Source organism: Dermacentor variabilis, chromosome 11 (genome assembly GCF_050947875.1).
Source record: "Dermacentor variabilis isolate Ectoservices chromosome 11, ASM5094787v1, whole genome shotgun sequence".
In the NCBI taxonomy this organism is placed as follows: Eukaryota; Metazoa; Arthropoda; class Arachnida; order Ixodida; family Ixodidae; genus Dermacentor; species Dermacentor variabilis.
In genome coordinates this window covers 86882439-86900704 of record NC_134578.1, presented here as the reverse complement: position 1 = coordinate 86900704, position 18266 = coordinate 86882439, and the positions used below count along the sequence as shown (strand labels likewise).

General features: G+C 44.3%; 1 protein-coding gene across 2 annotated transcripts in view; it reads right to left on the bottom strand.

The window, feature by feature from the left end:
* Positions 1-225: 225 nt before the first annotated feature.
* The window catches only part of Aplip1 (JNK-interacting protein Aplip1), a 62873-nt gene continuing 44832 nt past the window's right edge, over positions 226-18266 (bottom strand). For both annotated transcript variants that reach the window (XM_075674428.1, XM_075674429.1), the window contains 2 exons: positions 14263-14361; positions 226-7498 (listed from right to left, as the gene is read on the bottom strand). In XM_075674428.1, coding sequence (XP_075530543.1) covers positions 7426-7498; positions 14263-14361 — 172 coding nt within the window. In that variant the 3' untranslated portion in view covers positions 226-7425. The remainder of the gene's footprint in view (positions 7499-14262; positions 14362-18266) is intronic.

The following is an 18266-nucleotide window of genomic DNA, read 5'->3' as shown; positions in this document are numbered from 1 at the left end:
GCCTCCAGCTCCATCCTGCCATGACAGTTGTCACAACTAAACACAAATCATGCTACAAGTCTTTCAGGCATGGTGCCCTTTATAAGCCCGGAATCTGTGGGCTGCGTCCATCAGGAATCTCGAAAACTGTAAATTTATCTAGGAAAGCAGCATGTCATTGCTTTCTTGCATTCAATTCAGACTGCACATTCGCACTGGCCGACACACAAATGACACAAGTGAACATTTTGCACCAGGCATCATTCATTTCATTCAAATAAGCTCTACATGGCATTTTTGTAAATACATGTAGATATACATGAACACATTTGTCTTTCCATATAGCGATCAGGAGAAAAGAAAGGAGTGGGGGAGCACAGAGGTTTCTGAGCAAATCCTCGCATAGCTGAGTAACACACTCAGCTGTCAATAAAATATTGTGGGTGCAATATACCAAATCTGTCACTAAAAAAACAATAAAACAAAAGCAGCTGTGAATAGATGCTTCAATACAATAAAAAAACATGCTTACTAAATTTACAAATGTGTTACACTGTGCAACATATCTGTACAAATTTGTGGCACAAGTTGAGTACACACTGAGCATTCAAAGTGCTGGCAAAGCAGCAATCATCAAACAAGGAATATGTTCTCAAAAACATCATACAAAAGCATATTTCCCGTTTCTTTTTTTCATTCAATACACAAAAACAAATTGAGAGCTTTGGCAAAACATGAAATCAGAAGCACAATAGCTTCCACGTTCAAATGACAAAAAAATTTGATTTTTTTTTGTACAATCATACTTTCAACACTCACCATCTATTATCTGAGGTCACCTAGTTTATCAAGTCACCTACAAGGCATACGTGCTATGGCTAACAGCTTTACAGATAGTGCTTTGTACAAGACATTTGTCAGAAAGGCTGTAGCCAAACAGCTGAAAAAAACATTTTGGTGGCTGCATGTAGTCACAAAAACAAACTATTTCCAAAGCAACATGCACAGTACAATGAACACGGCCTGCACTAAATATACGGTGGGTTAGGAAACAGGAAAGCAGACGATGAGAATGCTGCTTTCTTGAATTGTATTTACAGGTTGTAAAAACAGCACGCCACTTGCATAAAGTGGCAACAAAAACATCATTAAGTAAAATTTGCAAAGACAAACACAATCGCATGCATCTGACAATGCCAAACAGCACAGCTTCTGCAGCAGCAAAAATGAGCAAAGGAATTGAAAATGCACAAGACAATAAAATAAAACATTTCCATAGCCTACGGACTATGCTCCTTTGCACAATGTGTATTTTTCAAAATCCACTCTACAAAAAATGCAACATGATGGGGAGTGCTCATTAAAAAAGCACTATTCCATCCCTGTAAGTAGCCAAAAAAGTTTCGTATAATGAGCTAAAAAAGTGAACAAGCGGAACAACTAGACTAGTTTCACAAAATGGGCGCAATATACAAAACTTTCTCATCTAAAAAGCGCTCTCAACAACTTTCAAGTACCGCTTGCCCAAGGCAATAAGAAAGCGCAGCGCATTTGGCGGTAACACAACGTCCATACACCGTGCACTCGAGGTTGGTGCAGGCTGACTGTGATAGTCCTCATACTGGATGGAAATTCTGCTTGCATGTCCACCACGCAGACTGCCTCTAGGGCTGTCATGTTTACTGTGGGTCACAGCAATAGAGTATCAGTTACCATGTGCTGAACAAGCCTAAAGCAAGCACTGATTGCGGCTCTTGTGAAGGCAAAGGTACCACTGAATATTCAGAGAGAGTAAACCGCACACGCATACAAATCATGACCAAAACTTAATTAATTAGTTCCGTTAGTGTTCATCTTGTCCTAGTTAGTGCGTATGTAGTGCAATGAGAACGTAGAACTAGCCCAATTCATCACTGTCGAGATGCATGTGTGTTCTAGAACAATTCATGTCCTAAAATTACTCTCGCCCCATACTTTAAACATCATGATTCACCTGAACCGTTCATGTTAGCCAAGACATCGGGTTGCAGAAACAGACATTTAGTAGGCTTCGTAATGAGTTGCCACTGTGCCTTCTCTGGATTCACAGTCTGCCTTCTTCATAGTGTCACCTCAATGTTTCTTCGTGCCTTGATTACATTTTATACAAGAGGTTCTGCTGCGGAGATGCTAAATATCTGCCCCATCCCCCACAAACCAAACGTCCACAAATCTGCAGCATGCAGTGGTATTGAGAGACTAATTAAGTGCTAGCCCGATGTCACAGAATCAGGCGTGCACTTCTGTGGCTCTGGTACTAGTCCTATTACTCGGTGAAACTGATGCCACAAAGCACTGGTACCTGCTGTCATGTACAAGTACCATGCAACACCCTGTGGGTGTCACTTAATCAGGCCTGCCATTCCACAGTACTGGTACCAGTTAAAGCACATGGCGACACTTAACCTGGAGTGCCAGTACCAGCCACTGTGTACTGGTACCAGCACCACATAAGAGCAAGCATGACACAAACGCACATGCCGGTGATGCTTGCCGACCTGCCATACAACACTAACTCAGCTACTGTGCTGTAAGCACACAACATAAACGTACCACAGACTACCGAACAGAGTTCGATATGGTTTCACTTGCTCGTGTATGAAACAGTTCAAAATGAAGCTGTTTTAAACTAAAGGCTCATTTTTATTCTGGATGCCCGGTAACCTCACTGTAAAAGGCCAAAACCAGGGAAGGTGCACCAAAAGAACCAGGATTAGGTGTTATGGCAATGCAATGACGTTTGTGCACTAGCATATCCACTGCTATCAGGTATTGTCCACCTTGTGGAGAAAGAACCGAAGAGAAGCCACGACAATCCGATGTGCACTATGAAAATCTGCTCGATGCAACCCCATTAACTAGGCTGGGTTGAAATACAGAAATTTCACATTGCCTCTGGAGTAGCCAGAGTACATTTCTGTGTTTGCTGCAGCAGCACATTTGTAAGGAATACATTTCTGTGGCCTGCAGCAGGATATCATGGCCACTGAGGCACTGTGGCGAGTCACACTATGTTTCATTTAACACGAAAGCAAAATAAGCTTGGTCAATATTGTTGATTTTCAAAGAAAAGGAGAATGCCTCTTCCCACTGCTTTATCAGAACTTTTAAAAGAGAATGTGGTGACATCTCTGCATGGTCCACTGGCTGAAAGCAGGCATAGGCATGCATGCAGCACAGCATGATCTCTGAAATGACCAGCGTAATAGTGCTTTTACTAAAGATGGCTTAAACTAAGAAATTGCACAGCTCCTTAAGGCATGACTTTCTCAGCAACAAGGTGATCTAGTCATCAACAAAGTCGTCATAAGATAAATGTTCCGACGTTTCTGGACAAATAACTAAAGTGCACAAATCGATGCTATTTTCCCTTAAGTGTCCATTCAAAAGCCTGCCGCTAAATACAAATGCAGCAAAATAAATACAGTGTAGTGAAAAAAAGCTAATGCCCATGTGGATTGCACAGCAATTGAGGATGTAGCTGCCTTTGTGACCGTAGTAAAAAACACCCGCAGAACAAGATAAAATGCCACGCAAAAAAAGACATACAACGTACAGTACTCTTAAAGGGAACACCTAGATGGCAATAAAGTCAATAAATCCATAACACTTGTTTATCAAATAGAAAAAAACAATGGCTGATAGGACACACAGACGTAAATGCAATAAGAGCCCTGCATGAATTCATGACTTAACTGCGCTGTAATTGGTACCAGCATAATAATTGGGCATCCACTTTACCAAGCACCACTCGGTACCTCAAGTTTCACCTCAGGCAACAACCAAGAGAAATGCCTCAACGAGTGCACGAACATGCACATGATAACGATACAGCTAGTAAAGAAGAGTGGGAAGCACAGCTGCCAATTAAACTAAGCTAATGCGCTTCAGTTTAAAGTTCACGGCAGCATAAGCTATCTGCAATTATGAACAACTGCAGTGGCAAACAAAGGTGTTTTTCTGATGTGGCACGCAGAGAGCACCAAATGCACAAAAGGTTGGGTAAAAATTTTCCCTAGCTCGATTGCTGTGCCGTTTCCCTCAAGTAGGTTAGCAGGAGATCTCCAATAGTCTGCACAGGTGGCAAATGCACACAAACGCTCACTTGTGACCTTACAATGTGCATGGGGACAAACTGCACTGAGTAACACCTATGCACTAAGAGCATCAGTCCGTTTTCGAGTACTGGTCCTCTTTCTGGAAGTGCTGCCTCTCGGTCAAAGTAGTCGCTGCACTTGTGTAATGCTCCTCCTGATTCTGGACGTGTGGAATGATAATAAGTTATCAGCTTTAAAGGGCACTAAAGCAAAATATTAAGTCGAGCTAGATTAAATGATTAGGTTCTGTAATAACGAATTCGTCATTCATAGTAACAACAGAGCTTATGCAAGCTCTGTTTTTAAAAAACAATGATGGAAATGAAAAGTAGGAGCGGCGCCAACTATTGTGGATTGTGGTACCAATCGTGCAACTTCAGCACTGGTTGATTCATGAAGGTTGGCAAAGAGGAAGGTTACGTGGGAATTACGTTAACTGATTCATTTTGGTATGAGCAACTGAAGTTGAGGTGCAGCAGCGAGACCTTGGGTGGCAATTTTTTCTGCAGTCATATGATGGCATGCAGAAAACAATGATAAGACTTCTGGACGAATAATCTACAGATAAAATTCATCTCAGTATTTTCCTTCAGTTTCCCTTTAACATCCCGAGCATACAGTGGACTATGATCAATATTGTGTAATAGCAGGGACGACGCGGGCACACACCTTTGATCATCATGAAGCGGATGCAAAAAGTGTGTCTTTTAACTCCAGCCTGCAACGTGAAGAAGAATGCTGGCATGGCCGAAATTCAATCTTGGACTCTGTAATTTTGTGCGTACAACTAGCAAGACCCCATAACTACCAAGTCCCTGTAACAAATCGGCAACGGGTCAACAAACGGCACGAGGAATGACCTCACCAATGAGGTGCCTATAAATGGACGCCATAAGTGCCTAATGGAATCACAGCTTGGTAATTATGAAGGAGTGTTGCTGAAGTACGCTGACTACATATTCAGTCACCGGTACTGTTCCATTGGTCAAGATAACGCATGTCAAGTATGAGTATGTGGACGAAAAATTTCATAAAGATACGAAAGCCAAAGTCAAGGGGGCTGAGAACATTGTGCCCCCTTGGCATCTCGCTCACTCCAAACAAACACAGAAATAAAAATGGCGGATTCCACCATGGCATGCTACAGAATACAATGAATATTGAACACGGTGCACCAACAATCCTCCTATGACGTCCCACACTGAGCATCAACAGCACTCCCATGCCCAAAAGACACACCCCTGCTCACTCATTCTGTGCCAACAATTATGAAGCACTTCTCATACATGTCAGACATAAATCGAACCTGCCCATTTCAAAACAATATTGAAATGACAGTCACCGTAGGAAAACGAACACTGCATTCAACGTTTCCAGGTAAAGTTTGATGGACAGCTTATTTGACTCTTGAGCACAGTCAACATTGACTGAAAAAAACAATGTGGTCTTTTTCAGTTTCTTTCTTTCTTCGAGGCTCAATTTTCTCAGAACACACTATGCAACAGCCAACTCTATCGACTTGTAAGGGGAAAAGAATACCGAGGTGCTAGTTATCCCATGGCACCCAATAGAATTACATCACTCTTCGACGTGCATCCAAAATTCTAACGGATTTTGTGGTAACGTTAAGGAATGCTATAGAGCAACTTTAATGACTTTAAGCTGCTGAAGTATTCTTTGGAAGCTCTAATGTCTTTAAGTTGGTCAAGAAAGCTTGGTTGTTACTAATAAGAACAATAGCTAAATTTAAAATTTCTTAATTTTACGCTAATACCTCCACATCGGTACATTAATGTGGCAGCACAGATTTGCAAAAGCATTTTATCATGTCGAAGCCACTTTCACGAATGGAAATGTCTCCAACTTGCTAGTAAGTCTGTGGCTCTTTCAGAATGCACAGCAGTTCTTTTTTACTGATAACAAATTAACCACACCAAAGAAGATGTCATACTGCATGACATCATTGCAAGCTGGTACGGGGACCTAAAAGGGCAGCATTGCTACCCATCTTTCGTATGTGCATCTTTTCTGGCCTAAAGGAAATATACCTTGTCTAAAGATAACGATGACTGCTGTGCTATCGCAGAGTTGGGTATTCACTGATACAGCTTTTCAAGACAGTCGTCCGCAGCATCCCTTTTGAAAATGGGCTTTTGACATGCAGTTTGTGTGGCTGTGTTACTAACTAATACTTGTTTTGCACAAATACCAAGGGTTTTCTTGGGTAACTATAAATAAGGAAAAACAAGAGAAAGGTTAAAATTTTTAAAAAAGAATGTGGTATAGTACATGCATCCAAAAGGATGCATTTTTTAATATGGAGCAACCAGAGCAAAGCAGTGGCGAGCTCTCTGAGCATGCGTCATTTCCTCTCTTTTGATACCCACCAATAAATGCCTAGATTTCAATAAAACAGGAGGCCATATTTCAGAAGCATCTCTTCCAAAGATGCTTCTTTCAACTGGGGCACTAACTAGGGCGGCAGCTGTGAGCATAAAAAACAAGTTCGCTCGATTGGAAACGACTTCTCAACAACCAGCTGTTGAGTAAAGAACAGATTCCATGTTCCTTCCAAAGTTATTCAGAAGTATACAGTATGGTCAACTCTTAAGGAACACCCAGCCTGAAATTGATTCACAAGGCATGGCACAAAGGCCTGCAAACAACTTTCTGCATGTAGATGTCTCCAACCGCATTGTATCAGCCACCTTTCTTCCTTAAAGAAGTGCTGCAGCTATTTGTTCATTTATTTATATATTATGTAACGATGGCTGCAGCCCAAATGACTATGGAAGGGGCACTTTGCAGATACACTGAGAGCAACATGAGACTCAAATGCTTTAGTACATAAAAATAACGCAGAGAAAGTAAAGGTAAGCTCCATCATGTACTAAAGCATATAACAGCAAGCCATAGACACAATAAAAGCATCATCACAATGACTCCATTACGAGCCAGGTGTCCCATTAAAAAGTGGACCATACTGCACATCTAGCATGCAGCCGAATGAAAGTTAGCACGTGTTTTCCTTGCTGTGCTTTTGCTTTTGCATTGCATTTCGCACTTATATAAGATGGTCTAACCTCTGCAATTTGATATTCCTTCTTTAAGCGATCAAGGCAACAGCGTCGCCGTGTAAATAAAGAACAGCAAACCAGGTGCTGAGCACAAACAGAAATGCACAAACATTTCACTGCACCTGCACATCACACACAAAAATGTGCAGCCAAAAGTCCGTGCGTGTAACACTCTCCAAACGGAAGGGTAGAGGCAATCCCATGACTGCTGGCTCCCTCTCACCACTTCACATTCATTCTATGTAAATATCTTCAACAGGGTAGGCCATCTCGATGAACTTCTGGTAGAATTTTCGAAACGCTCGCCTGCATTCAAAAAGGCAGGAAGTGTAGATATCAGACAACCATTTAGACACCATAAGGTTATACACGGTTACACATGTAGCCTGTTAGGTGCACAGAAACAAAGGACTAGTCACGAAAATCTCGTGTCTCACTTCCTTATTCCCGCTGTCATACAGTGCTGTCGTCTGCATAATTAGTTTGAAAACTCGGTTCCATGAGACAGCAGCTTCCTATACATCATTTAACAAACCAGCTCAAGATGTGCACATTGCAGCATGGTTTTCAGCATGTCTACCAAGTTGACATATTCAAATCCCCAGTGTTTTACAGGTTTTCCATCAGTGGCTCCGTAACATTCCCTTGAGTGACAGAGAACTTTGTTTTATTTCAAGATGAGCTGACACCATGTCACCCGATGCCGTCACTCTCTAGTATCTTAAAAAAAAACTACTTAATCCAGTTTTAATAGTAAGGAGTAGTGTAAAGAAAACAGAAGGGAGAGGTTAGTGAAATGCACAGCAAATAAGATACCTCCGAAAAAAAAAAGAAAGGTAAAATCCGTTGCGAATCGACTGGGACATTCTGAAGTACGAATAAAAAGGAGATGCATGTAGAATCGAATATTTTCAATATGAGCTATTTCTATCAATTGATAGGAAGCGCATTCGTATGAGGCCAGAACTTTCTCACAAGTAATATTCTCTCTAACAACAGCCTTTAAGTAAACCTCAACTGTTCTCACATACTCACAGGCAGCGCACAACGCCTCAGTGTTGCGTTTCATTGCTTTGAAGAGTATTCTGATTGCACAAGGAGCAGCTGCACCTCGGCATCAGCCAACACTTTATTTTTTTTGTGTGAGCCAAGCTCCTTCAAAGAAGTGGCACACTTCCTTTCTCCTTCCTTCCTCACTGCGTAGGCCCTTTCTGTTCTAGTCTTCCTTCTGCGGCGCGTTCGCCCCATGGACTATTTGAAGCATCCTCTTGGTCAGTTGGAGAAGTCCACGTCCGACTTCTCCAACTCCCTAGGGGCCGCGAAAATGCCCGAAAAATAGGGCAGTTCGAAAAAATGAATGCATGTATTTTACTGCCCTTAAAGGGCCCCTCACCAGGCCCCATAACAAGTTACTGTTATACGCTGGAAGTTGTTACGTGTTCTCTAGGGAGCGTTCTGGCACAAAAAGAAATTTCAGATCAGCTCATTAATAACCAAGATAGAAATATTTTAGTGCCACCAACCCATGATTTCAGGAGGTGAGCTCCACTGCAAAGCAAGACACTCTTTCCACTTGCCCAATCTAACTAACCTCCACAAGCGAAATTCCTTCCCCAAGTTCTCCCACACCGGACCTCGAGGATTGCGTGACACATACAAGGGCCCCGCCTTCATTATTTTTCTCCTTGCTTTTTTTTCTTTTCTTTTTTTGTGACACTGCGCACTTGCACTGATGGTGTCGCACGCGAGCTGTTGTAGTTGTCTCGTTTCGTGCAGCGCGCAATTTTGCATACTGTGTACGAGGACGCCTGACTAGCTGTGCAAGTCAGTGCTACACAAATACTGAGGCAGACACAAGTGGATCACAGAGCATGATCCCGCGCTTTCGGTGTCTGTGCGGGCGATTGCACGATGTGGGAACAAGCAGATGAAACAAACGAAAGTGCATCTCTCTTGCTGCGGTGTGAAGTAAAACAATAATAATATTTGGGGTTTTACGTGCCAAAACCACTTTCTGATTATGAGGCACGCCGTAGTGGAGGACTCCGGAAATTTTGACCACCTGGGGTTCTTTAACGTGCACCTAAATCTAAGCACACGGGTGTTTTCGCATTTCGCCCCCATCGAAATGCGGCCGCCGTGGCCGGGATTCGATCCCGCGACCTCGTGCTCAGCAGCCGAACACCATAGCCACTGAGCAACCACGGCGGGTGTGAAGTAAAACAAAAACATGCAGGCATTCGGTATGTGTATTTTATTATTTCTCTAAGCTTTAATTCGTCTATTCAAGCAACACACCACATAACCGCCCCACATAAGAAGGGCTGGGGGTCAGCTAATGACACTAACAGGAACATGCCCCGCCCGAAATCACATCGGTGATTCCAACTCTGTTGCGACTTTCGTCATTCTCCTTGACTGCTGCAAAGACCTCATCTTGGGAATAGATTTTCAGCGAGATCTCGGCGCAGTCATAAACATTCCAGAACGTGTGGTGACGTTTTCTGTCAGACCACATGGCAACACAATGAATGACGGGAAACATGAGCGTTTGTGAATCGCCGGCGATGTGACCATTTAGTGGCGATGCTGCCGTCTTGTGTCTATCCTGCAAGAAGCCCTACCACGGGGATGTAATTGCGGAGTAAATTGTTGCACTCTTGCTCACGCAAGGTGTTTCCATTGCTAGAGGCATACTCGACATAACTCATGGGCGTGCGGAAGTCCTTCTCATGAACTTCAGCAACGAACGCCGTCACATCCAGAAGGGTACGGCAAATGCGTACTGCGACGACATCACCCAAGTAAAAGATTTTTTCGCTCTACAAGAAACAACCGTGCCCCCCTCGCCACCTTTGTCTGTCGACGTCAGCTCCACCCTATCGCCTTCGGAGCGGCAGCACCTGTTGCAGCTGATATACCAGTTCAAAAGATTGTTTTTCGACTACGACAAAGGTCAAACAAACACCACTGACCAAGCACCATATCATCACAGATGACACTACACGGCCGATTCAATGAAATCCCTACCGTGTAGCTCCAAAGTAATGTGAAGAGATTAAAAAACAAGTTAAGAAGATGCTCGAGGATGGTGTGATAAAGCCTACGAAAAGTCCTTGGGCACCACCTGTGGAATTCGTCCAAAAGAAAGATGGTACTTCGGGATTTTGCATCAATTACTGCAAATTAAACCAGGTCAAGAAGAAAGACGTTTACCCACTGCCACACATCGACGATTCACTGGACAGGTTGTGGCATGCACATTATTTTTCATCAATGGACCCATGAAGCGGGTATTGGCAGATCGAGGTTGATGAGAAAGCTTGTGAGAAAAGTGCCTTCGTGACCCCCAACGGTCTTTACAAATTTAAAGTCCTGCCTTTCGGTTTGTGCTCAGCGCATGCCACTTTTCAACATCTAATGGACACTGTACTGTCAGTTCTGAAGTAGCAAGCATGCTTGGTCTATCTAGATGACGTCACAGTGTTCTCAGCCACATTTGAGGAGCACCTAAGCCGATTACTCACTCTTCTCCCAAGCTATACGCTAGGCTGGCCTGACGTCAAAACTCGAGAAATGTCATTTTGGTATCAGTGAACTGTGCTTCTTTGGCCACGTCGTCAGCGACAAGGGTGTAGACCTGATCTTGACAAAATAGATGCTGTGGCAAATTTCCTCACACCGTAGGACAAGAAGGCAGTGAGGCGCCTCTTGGGGCTGTGCACCTATTACTGACACTTTAGTGCGAACTTTTTATGTGTTGCTGCGCCGTTAACACGTCTGACACGAGACGATGTTCCCTTTCTGTGGGGGGGAAAATGAGCAAGTAGCATTTCACGAACTACGCCAACGCCTGCAAACGCCTCCTGTTCTAGCACGCTTCGACCAGCATCTACTGCATTCACAGTGATGCGAGCAATGTTGATCTGGGTGCCATACTGATGCAGTGGTAAGATGGCTCAGAAAACGAAATCGCCTACGCTAGCTGAACTCTCTCTCGTACGGAGGAAAACTACTCGACTACCGAGAAGGAATTCCTCACCACGGTGTGGGCAGTTATCAAATTTCGCCCTTATTTGTACGGCCATTCATTCAAGGCTGTGAGCGATCATCATTCTCTTTGTTGGCTGACTAACCTGAAAGATCCATCTGGCCGTCTGGCGCGCTGGAGTCTTAGGCTTCAGGAGTTCGACATGACCATAATTTACAAATCAGGGAAGAGGCATACCGATGCGGACTGCCTCTTGCAGTCACCCGTCAAGTCCGTAGGTACCGATGATGTGGACGTGGACACTGCATTTTTGGGCGTCGTCGACACCGTCTCCTTTTCACAACAGCAGCATCACGACCTAGAGTTGCTCCCACTAATTAATTTCTTGGAAGGCCAAAGTAAAGACATTCTGCAACATTATGCAAGGGGACTGCTATCATTTTGTCTCCGGAACGATATTCTATATAAGAATTTTTCTGCGAGTGGCAGCACGTACCTGCTTGTCGTAGCGGCATCACTTCGAACAGAAATACTAAAAGCATGCCACAATGAAACCACTGCAGATCATCTAGGCTACACGAGAAAATTGTTCCAACTCCGACGCAAGTACTACTGGTCAAACCTATTCGCTGCTGTAAGACATCACGTCCAAACATGTGCCAACCGCCAAAGACTCAAAGCACCTCCCGGTAAGCCTGCAGGTCTCTTACATCCGGTCGAGGTACCAGGCCAGCCATTCGCCCAAGTTGGAATGGATTTCCTGGGCCCATTTCCAACTTCTGCAGCTGGCAACAAATTAATCATTGCTGCCACCAATTACCTGACGCGTTATGCGAGGACGAAAGCTACCCAGCAGGGCACAGCAGCCGAAGCAGCTAATTTTTTCATCGAACACATTGTCCTTATGCAGAACGCCCCAAAAGTCGTCATCACAGACGGGGAACTGCCTTCACTGCCAAACTCCTTGACTCGGCTCTCAGACGCAGTGGTACAAGCCACCGGAAAACAACCACATATCATCCCCAGACAAACGGAATAACCGAGCGTCTTAATAAGACCCTCACAGACATGCTTTGCATGTATGTCGACATAAAGCATAAGAACTGGGATAAGATTTTGCCTTACGTTACCTTCGCCTACAGTACCGCTTGACAAGAAACAACTGCAATGACACTGTTCAGCTTGGTCCACGGTTGCGGAGAAACGACAATGATGGATGCCATGCTGCCACACGAGTTTGACGTTTACGAATTTACCCAGCACCTCCACCAGTCTCGAATGGCAAAGTGTTATTGTGTCCGAAATTTCAGACGTTCTTATACGCTGATTTTATGAGGTACCATGGCGGTGCCACGAGGGTGTCTGAATTATCGGAATGTCCGAAAAGTTGAGTGACGGAAAATCGGTCATTGCAGTTGCAAACCCCACTGAACGCATTGCACTGCCGTGAAAATGAAAATACCGCACTTTTGTGCAGTATGTGCAAATGGAGCTTCAGTGGGCTCAGCCAGGAGCAGGCAAGTTGAATTGTAGCAAAATGGCACAATTGGCCCACCACTGCTTTAAGGCACTGTCATGAAGTGCCTGGGCATGGGTCAGTAGTGCGCATGCCGTGAGTGCTACGGCTTCCGTTTATTCTGATAATGATTATATGGAGACTCCAGCCACTAACAATGTTGGCATCATGTCCTGGATGTATAGCATATAGTAGGTAGGTCGTCTCGGTCACTTGTAGCCTGCTCTTTCCCCTGGCACCACACACAGCATCCCTCTGTAGAATATAATGTGCTGTCCTGGTGCACTGGCACGTCAACACAATATCCAGAAAAAGCACCCTGCAGTACAGGCGACTCTTTGCAACATGCAACAACAGAACTGCTTGTTGGCCTAGTTGGTGCTTGCTAGAACATGTCCTTTAGCAACATGCTAGCCACAGCCCACTTATTGGTGTAACAATGGGTGCAGGGAAAAAATACATCAGCACATCTCTTGCCTCGCCACATGGCGAGGTTGAAGACTGCCTGCCAAGTGCAGTCCTGATATGTCTGTGCATCACAGCACTCACATTTACCAACAGAGCTAACCATTCATTATTAGCATTGACCAACATAGCATTCACAAAAACAGCTAACCAATAAGGATCTCAGCAGCTCTACTGAAGCTACTGCTTGGTTTTGAGAATTGCCTTCCAATGGCTACTACTCAAATTCTTTTGTCAGTACAATGCACAAGTGGTTCATCCTCTAGACACATTTTTTTGCGTGACCTATACTGTCTGCAGTTTCATGTTCAAAGACCAGTGGCTGTATTTGGAGCAGGTTCCAGACATGCCACATTGAGACATCACAACTACTGAGGACCAGCTATCTAGAAAACTTTTATCAAAAAACACCAAATAATGATACAAAGGAGGGACATAATTGGCACTGCCACTTTGAAAATACGGTACCAGCTCCTGTAACGTAACACATATTATCTTTGATTGATAAAATGTAATCAGCTGAATGATCAATCATGCTTGAAATTTGACTAACGTGCACATAAGACGGGGACACAAATATGGAGGTAGACAGGACGGCACTTTCGAACATAAACGTGAAAATTTCCAACATGAATGTCAACCAACTAACCCAGCTCGCCATGTTATTGTAAACGATCATTAGAAAGAAAAGATGCTCCTTTTTTAACACAAAAAGAAAATTCGCACCACTTAGTTATTAATCTAAACGGCTTTCCTCCAAATTCCCTTGTCATGCCTTTTAACACTTCTCTCAGCTCTATTTGCCAGAGTATGGCACTCTTACTGGTTGTCACAGCTCACATGGCAGAGCAATAAACAGTGAACAGCGAATCATTCTATGCAGATGAATACAACATTATGTTGACAGCAACCACCAGCAGACACCATTGGAGAAGCCTTTGCTATGCTTGTGTTCACGATAAAAAAGTAATTAGTATTTACTATTTAACAAGCTACTTTTTATTTAAATGCACAGCCAAAGCGCCAATACATGACAAACCTCTAGTACAAGGCCTTTGTAGACAAGCTAAAGAGAAAGCATGTTTCTAAAGCACTCACCCGACAGCCTCAGCAACTTCCCGTGTAGAGCCCTCAGCCTGAAACACATGGCAGGCAAAGCGTTCTCGTAGAGGGTGCTTTGTGATGAACCCGAAATACCTGAAAGTCAGAAGAAGTGTCACACTCTGTTGGGCAGCTGAAGCGGTTCCGTAGATGACGTGGGTTCGATCCCAGCCACTGCAGCCACATTTCAATGGGGGCAAAATGCAAAAAACACCCCTGTACTTAAGATTTAGCTCCACATTAAAGAACTGATATACAGATTACACTTGCTCAACAGCACCTCGTTCGTAGGTCTTGGAAAAATAAAAGGTGAGAAAAAAAGCCCTACTAACCGGGGACACATACAACCTGGAGCCACTAAAATATTTGGCAGACTCAACTGTAGTTGACATCTATGCAACGTCAAATTTTGTGCGAATCGTTGCTGCAAGAGATGTAGATGCACACTGCGCTGGTCAGGTCTGCGCAGCCTGAGATGCATGTTCTCATTTCTGGGTCTTCAGCAAGTTGCATTTGCTGCACTTCTCAAATTCAGGCCGAGTCAGCACTTCCCGAGACGAGACGTTCTGGGGGAAGTTGTGACGCGGCCACAGGACAAGAATCGTTGCAGGAAGAGATGCCGACACATTTTGCTGTTTTCCTATTGCATAGGGTTTTAACATGGCAAAAGGAAGTCAAAACGAAATTGAGCTGCTGGATGAAGCCGGAATACAGTGCTGCCAGAGGGAAAGATGATGCTTACTTGGTGCTGCCTAGAGCTGTGAGCAGTGGTGTGTTTAGGTTATCGCCTACTACAAGTGTGCAATATGCTTCCAACAGCACTATGTCCCATGTGCTATGAAACAGGTAGGTGAAGAAGCTTACTGCTATAGGGATGCTGGCTATAGCTATGAATGAGATGTGCGACAACTCACAATGAGATTTGCCTGTACCGAAATCGGAATGTGAATGTGCACCAGCATTTTCATGTGACACGGCAAGGCAAGTACTGCAGGGAAGCTGCTGCAGCAGGTGGCTACTGCTCTCAATCATGCATGTATTGCACCTTTTCTTGTTCACATAGGATCCAGTGGCTGGAAAACATTTCACACGATAGTAGTTTGGTGACATACTCAACATTGGTGCCAAAAGGTAGTGTTCTTGGGGAACGTATCAACCAGAAAAAAAAAGCGCAACAGCATTGGTCCATTCTTCGTCTCTCAATCGTGAACATTGATGCTGGGAGCTAGTAGGACATAGGATTATACCAATGAGTTTCCACTTTATATGCACCACAAAGAAAGCATGTAAATGCATGATACACCACGTATAGAGCTTAAATATTATCACTGAAGCAAACACAAACATTTTCGTGATAGCAAAATTTGTTCTATATAAGGGCATCATAAGTTTTCCATAGGTCTAGTATAGATATGGGACATATACAGTCAACATCTGATTTTTGGAGACCCTAGGAGCCACAATAACGTCCAAAAATTTAGGCAATTTGAAAAAGTTAATGCATGCCCCTTTACTGCTCGCAAGGCCTCAAATTGCCACAGGCACATCTGAAATAGCTCTAGAGGCTTGCCACAATGTTCATTAGGCGTATCAGTGCTAATAATGTAACAGGAGATGGCAAATGCAAGCGTGTATGATTAAAGGGCCCCTGAAATGGTTCGGACAAATTTTGTAAACGCGTAGCGTACAGCTTAAGTAGAACATTCGCACCACAATTTAAGTGAAGCGTTACGTATTAATGGAGCTACAAGCGATTACAAGTTACCCTCCTCCCTAGCCATGCTTTTCCTCCTCAACTCGTTCGCCGAGCGATCGGGGCTAAGCTCCGCCTTCACTGGCTGTGCGTCACGATGCAACGTCACATCGTCTGCTTCCGGTTGTTTTGGAGCCCGCCCTCGACCGCGAGAAACCTCTCCGTTAGCCGCTTGGCCCTCGACCCCAAGCGAAAGCTATCGAAGCAGCGTGCGTTGCAAGCATTCTGTCGTAGCGCCGAATGTGTCTGTTATTCCGGTAATCACACATTACCTGAATATTTCAACGAAACGGTGGAGCCATAAACTCAAGCTGGTGAAGTAACTTTAGCGTAGACGTACGTGAGCTGCCTGATACGGTTGCCTGCCTCCACGGTCCAGCCACCCGTTGGCGCAGAGCTTAACCGTCCAAAGAAAGAGCTAATATTGCTCTAACAAAGTGTAAAATATTTTAAACATTTATAAAAACGTGTTAACGATTACACCCCTGCGAAAAATTTACACCAGCAGCAAAGAAGAATATATTTTGTTACTGCTACTGTGTGTGGTTGAGCTATATGCCACCAGGTGGCTGCACCGTGCAGACCATTCACATTTGCGCTTCTGTTCATGGCCAGGCCCTGTCCCCTTGCGCTTGCGTTTACCCTAATACCGGACTCGCGAAACGCTATTGCGTTAGTAATCTTCCGGTGTAAAGTGATGGCCGCAATCGCATAAATCCTGGCGCCGATCGGATAGTGGCAGTCCGATGCGCTGCAGCCAGTCAGCTCGTGTACTGGCTTGCAGAGGGACACGATGTCGCAGCTTGACATATTGCCAGTCGCTACGTCTGCAGTCCACAACGCAACAAAGTCGAATCAAAGTGCTCGCGAAAAGACAAACCGATACTGACGGCGGAGCTCTTGTCAAAGACGGAGCACATTGTAACACAAGCAGACGACACTTGCTGTGTGCCGGAAGTGCTTAAGTGTACTGAAAAATTGTGCTTGTGCATTCTCTCTATGTTATTTTCTTTTTATAAAAACAAATTAACTAACATTCCAACTATTACGAACATCATTTGTTTAGCATAAAGTTTGAAAAATTATCGATCACGCGCCCTGGTCAGCCAATCGGATAGCTCGCCCCACTGACGTCATATGGGTGATTTCGGTCATATGGGTAGGGGCGGCTTAAAATTACGCCGAGCAGTGTGCTGAGATCGGCAGCGATGTGCATTTTTAAAACCTTATAATAAATTACACGCTTTACGCAGAGCACTTAGATGTGTCAATTAATGATCAGAATGACCTACTCTAACGACTCAGTGCGTTTGTAGAAAATCGTCAAAATCGTTTCAGGGTCCCTTTAAGAACCACATACTGTGTCCAGCAATGATGGCCCCTTTGAACTCTTGGTATGCTTCCACGTAATACATCGTGTATGCTTCACAGCGTAACACTTCCGCATTGTCGCAAACGTAAATTCCCATGACAGTGGCCGTTTCAAACAGTATGCTTCACTGCAAGACAGTGCATATGCTTCCTGGCGTAACTCTCCTGTATTGTGGCGAAGCTGACTTTTGGGAACTGTCAGACAGTCGGACAGACGCTCGTCGTATCATGACCAAGAATGATCCCCTTTAATATTCCGTCATAAAAATATATACAGATAGAATGGTCACATGACGTGCGAGAACTGGTCAAAGTAAATGAAAGCACAGCGCTTATCTCAGCACGTGCCTGTGGCACAGGCACACACCGTGCATATCAGGATGACGTCACAGGAACTGGCGCTGCGTAACGCTTGACCTTTGCCGTGTTTTCTGTGCTTTGAAGCCATCAGCTAGGATGACAAAGGCGAAGTCAGCGCCACTGCTGACAGTAGCAAATTCTTTCAATAAAATTTACGACACCAAACAGCAGGAAGCTTGGCAGCAAACATCAAAGCAGCTAGGCCTACCGTTGCCACTGTGGTGGCTATGGCTACCAGAGGATCAGCATACCTGCCTTCCCGGCGAGATCAAAAATCGGGAGACCTTTTATTCGTACCCATGGGGGGGGGGGGGGGGGGGGGGTGTCATTCAAACTTTCAGGCAGTGTTCGGCGAGTCCTTTTGCAGGAAACTTGCAGTAGCAGACTTTGCTCATTTCAAAAATTGGTCAGCGTAGCTTTGCTCAAAACATAGCTCAGCCTGACGGCCTTTCACTAGCAGCAGGTGTTGGAGGGTTGTGTTGCACATCGATGAGCGGAATTCAGTCCTAGTTTTTCA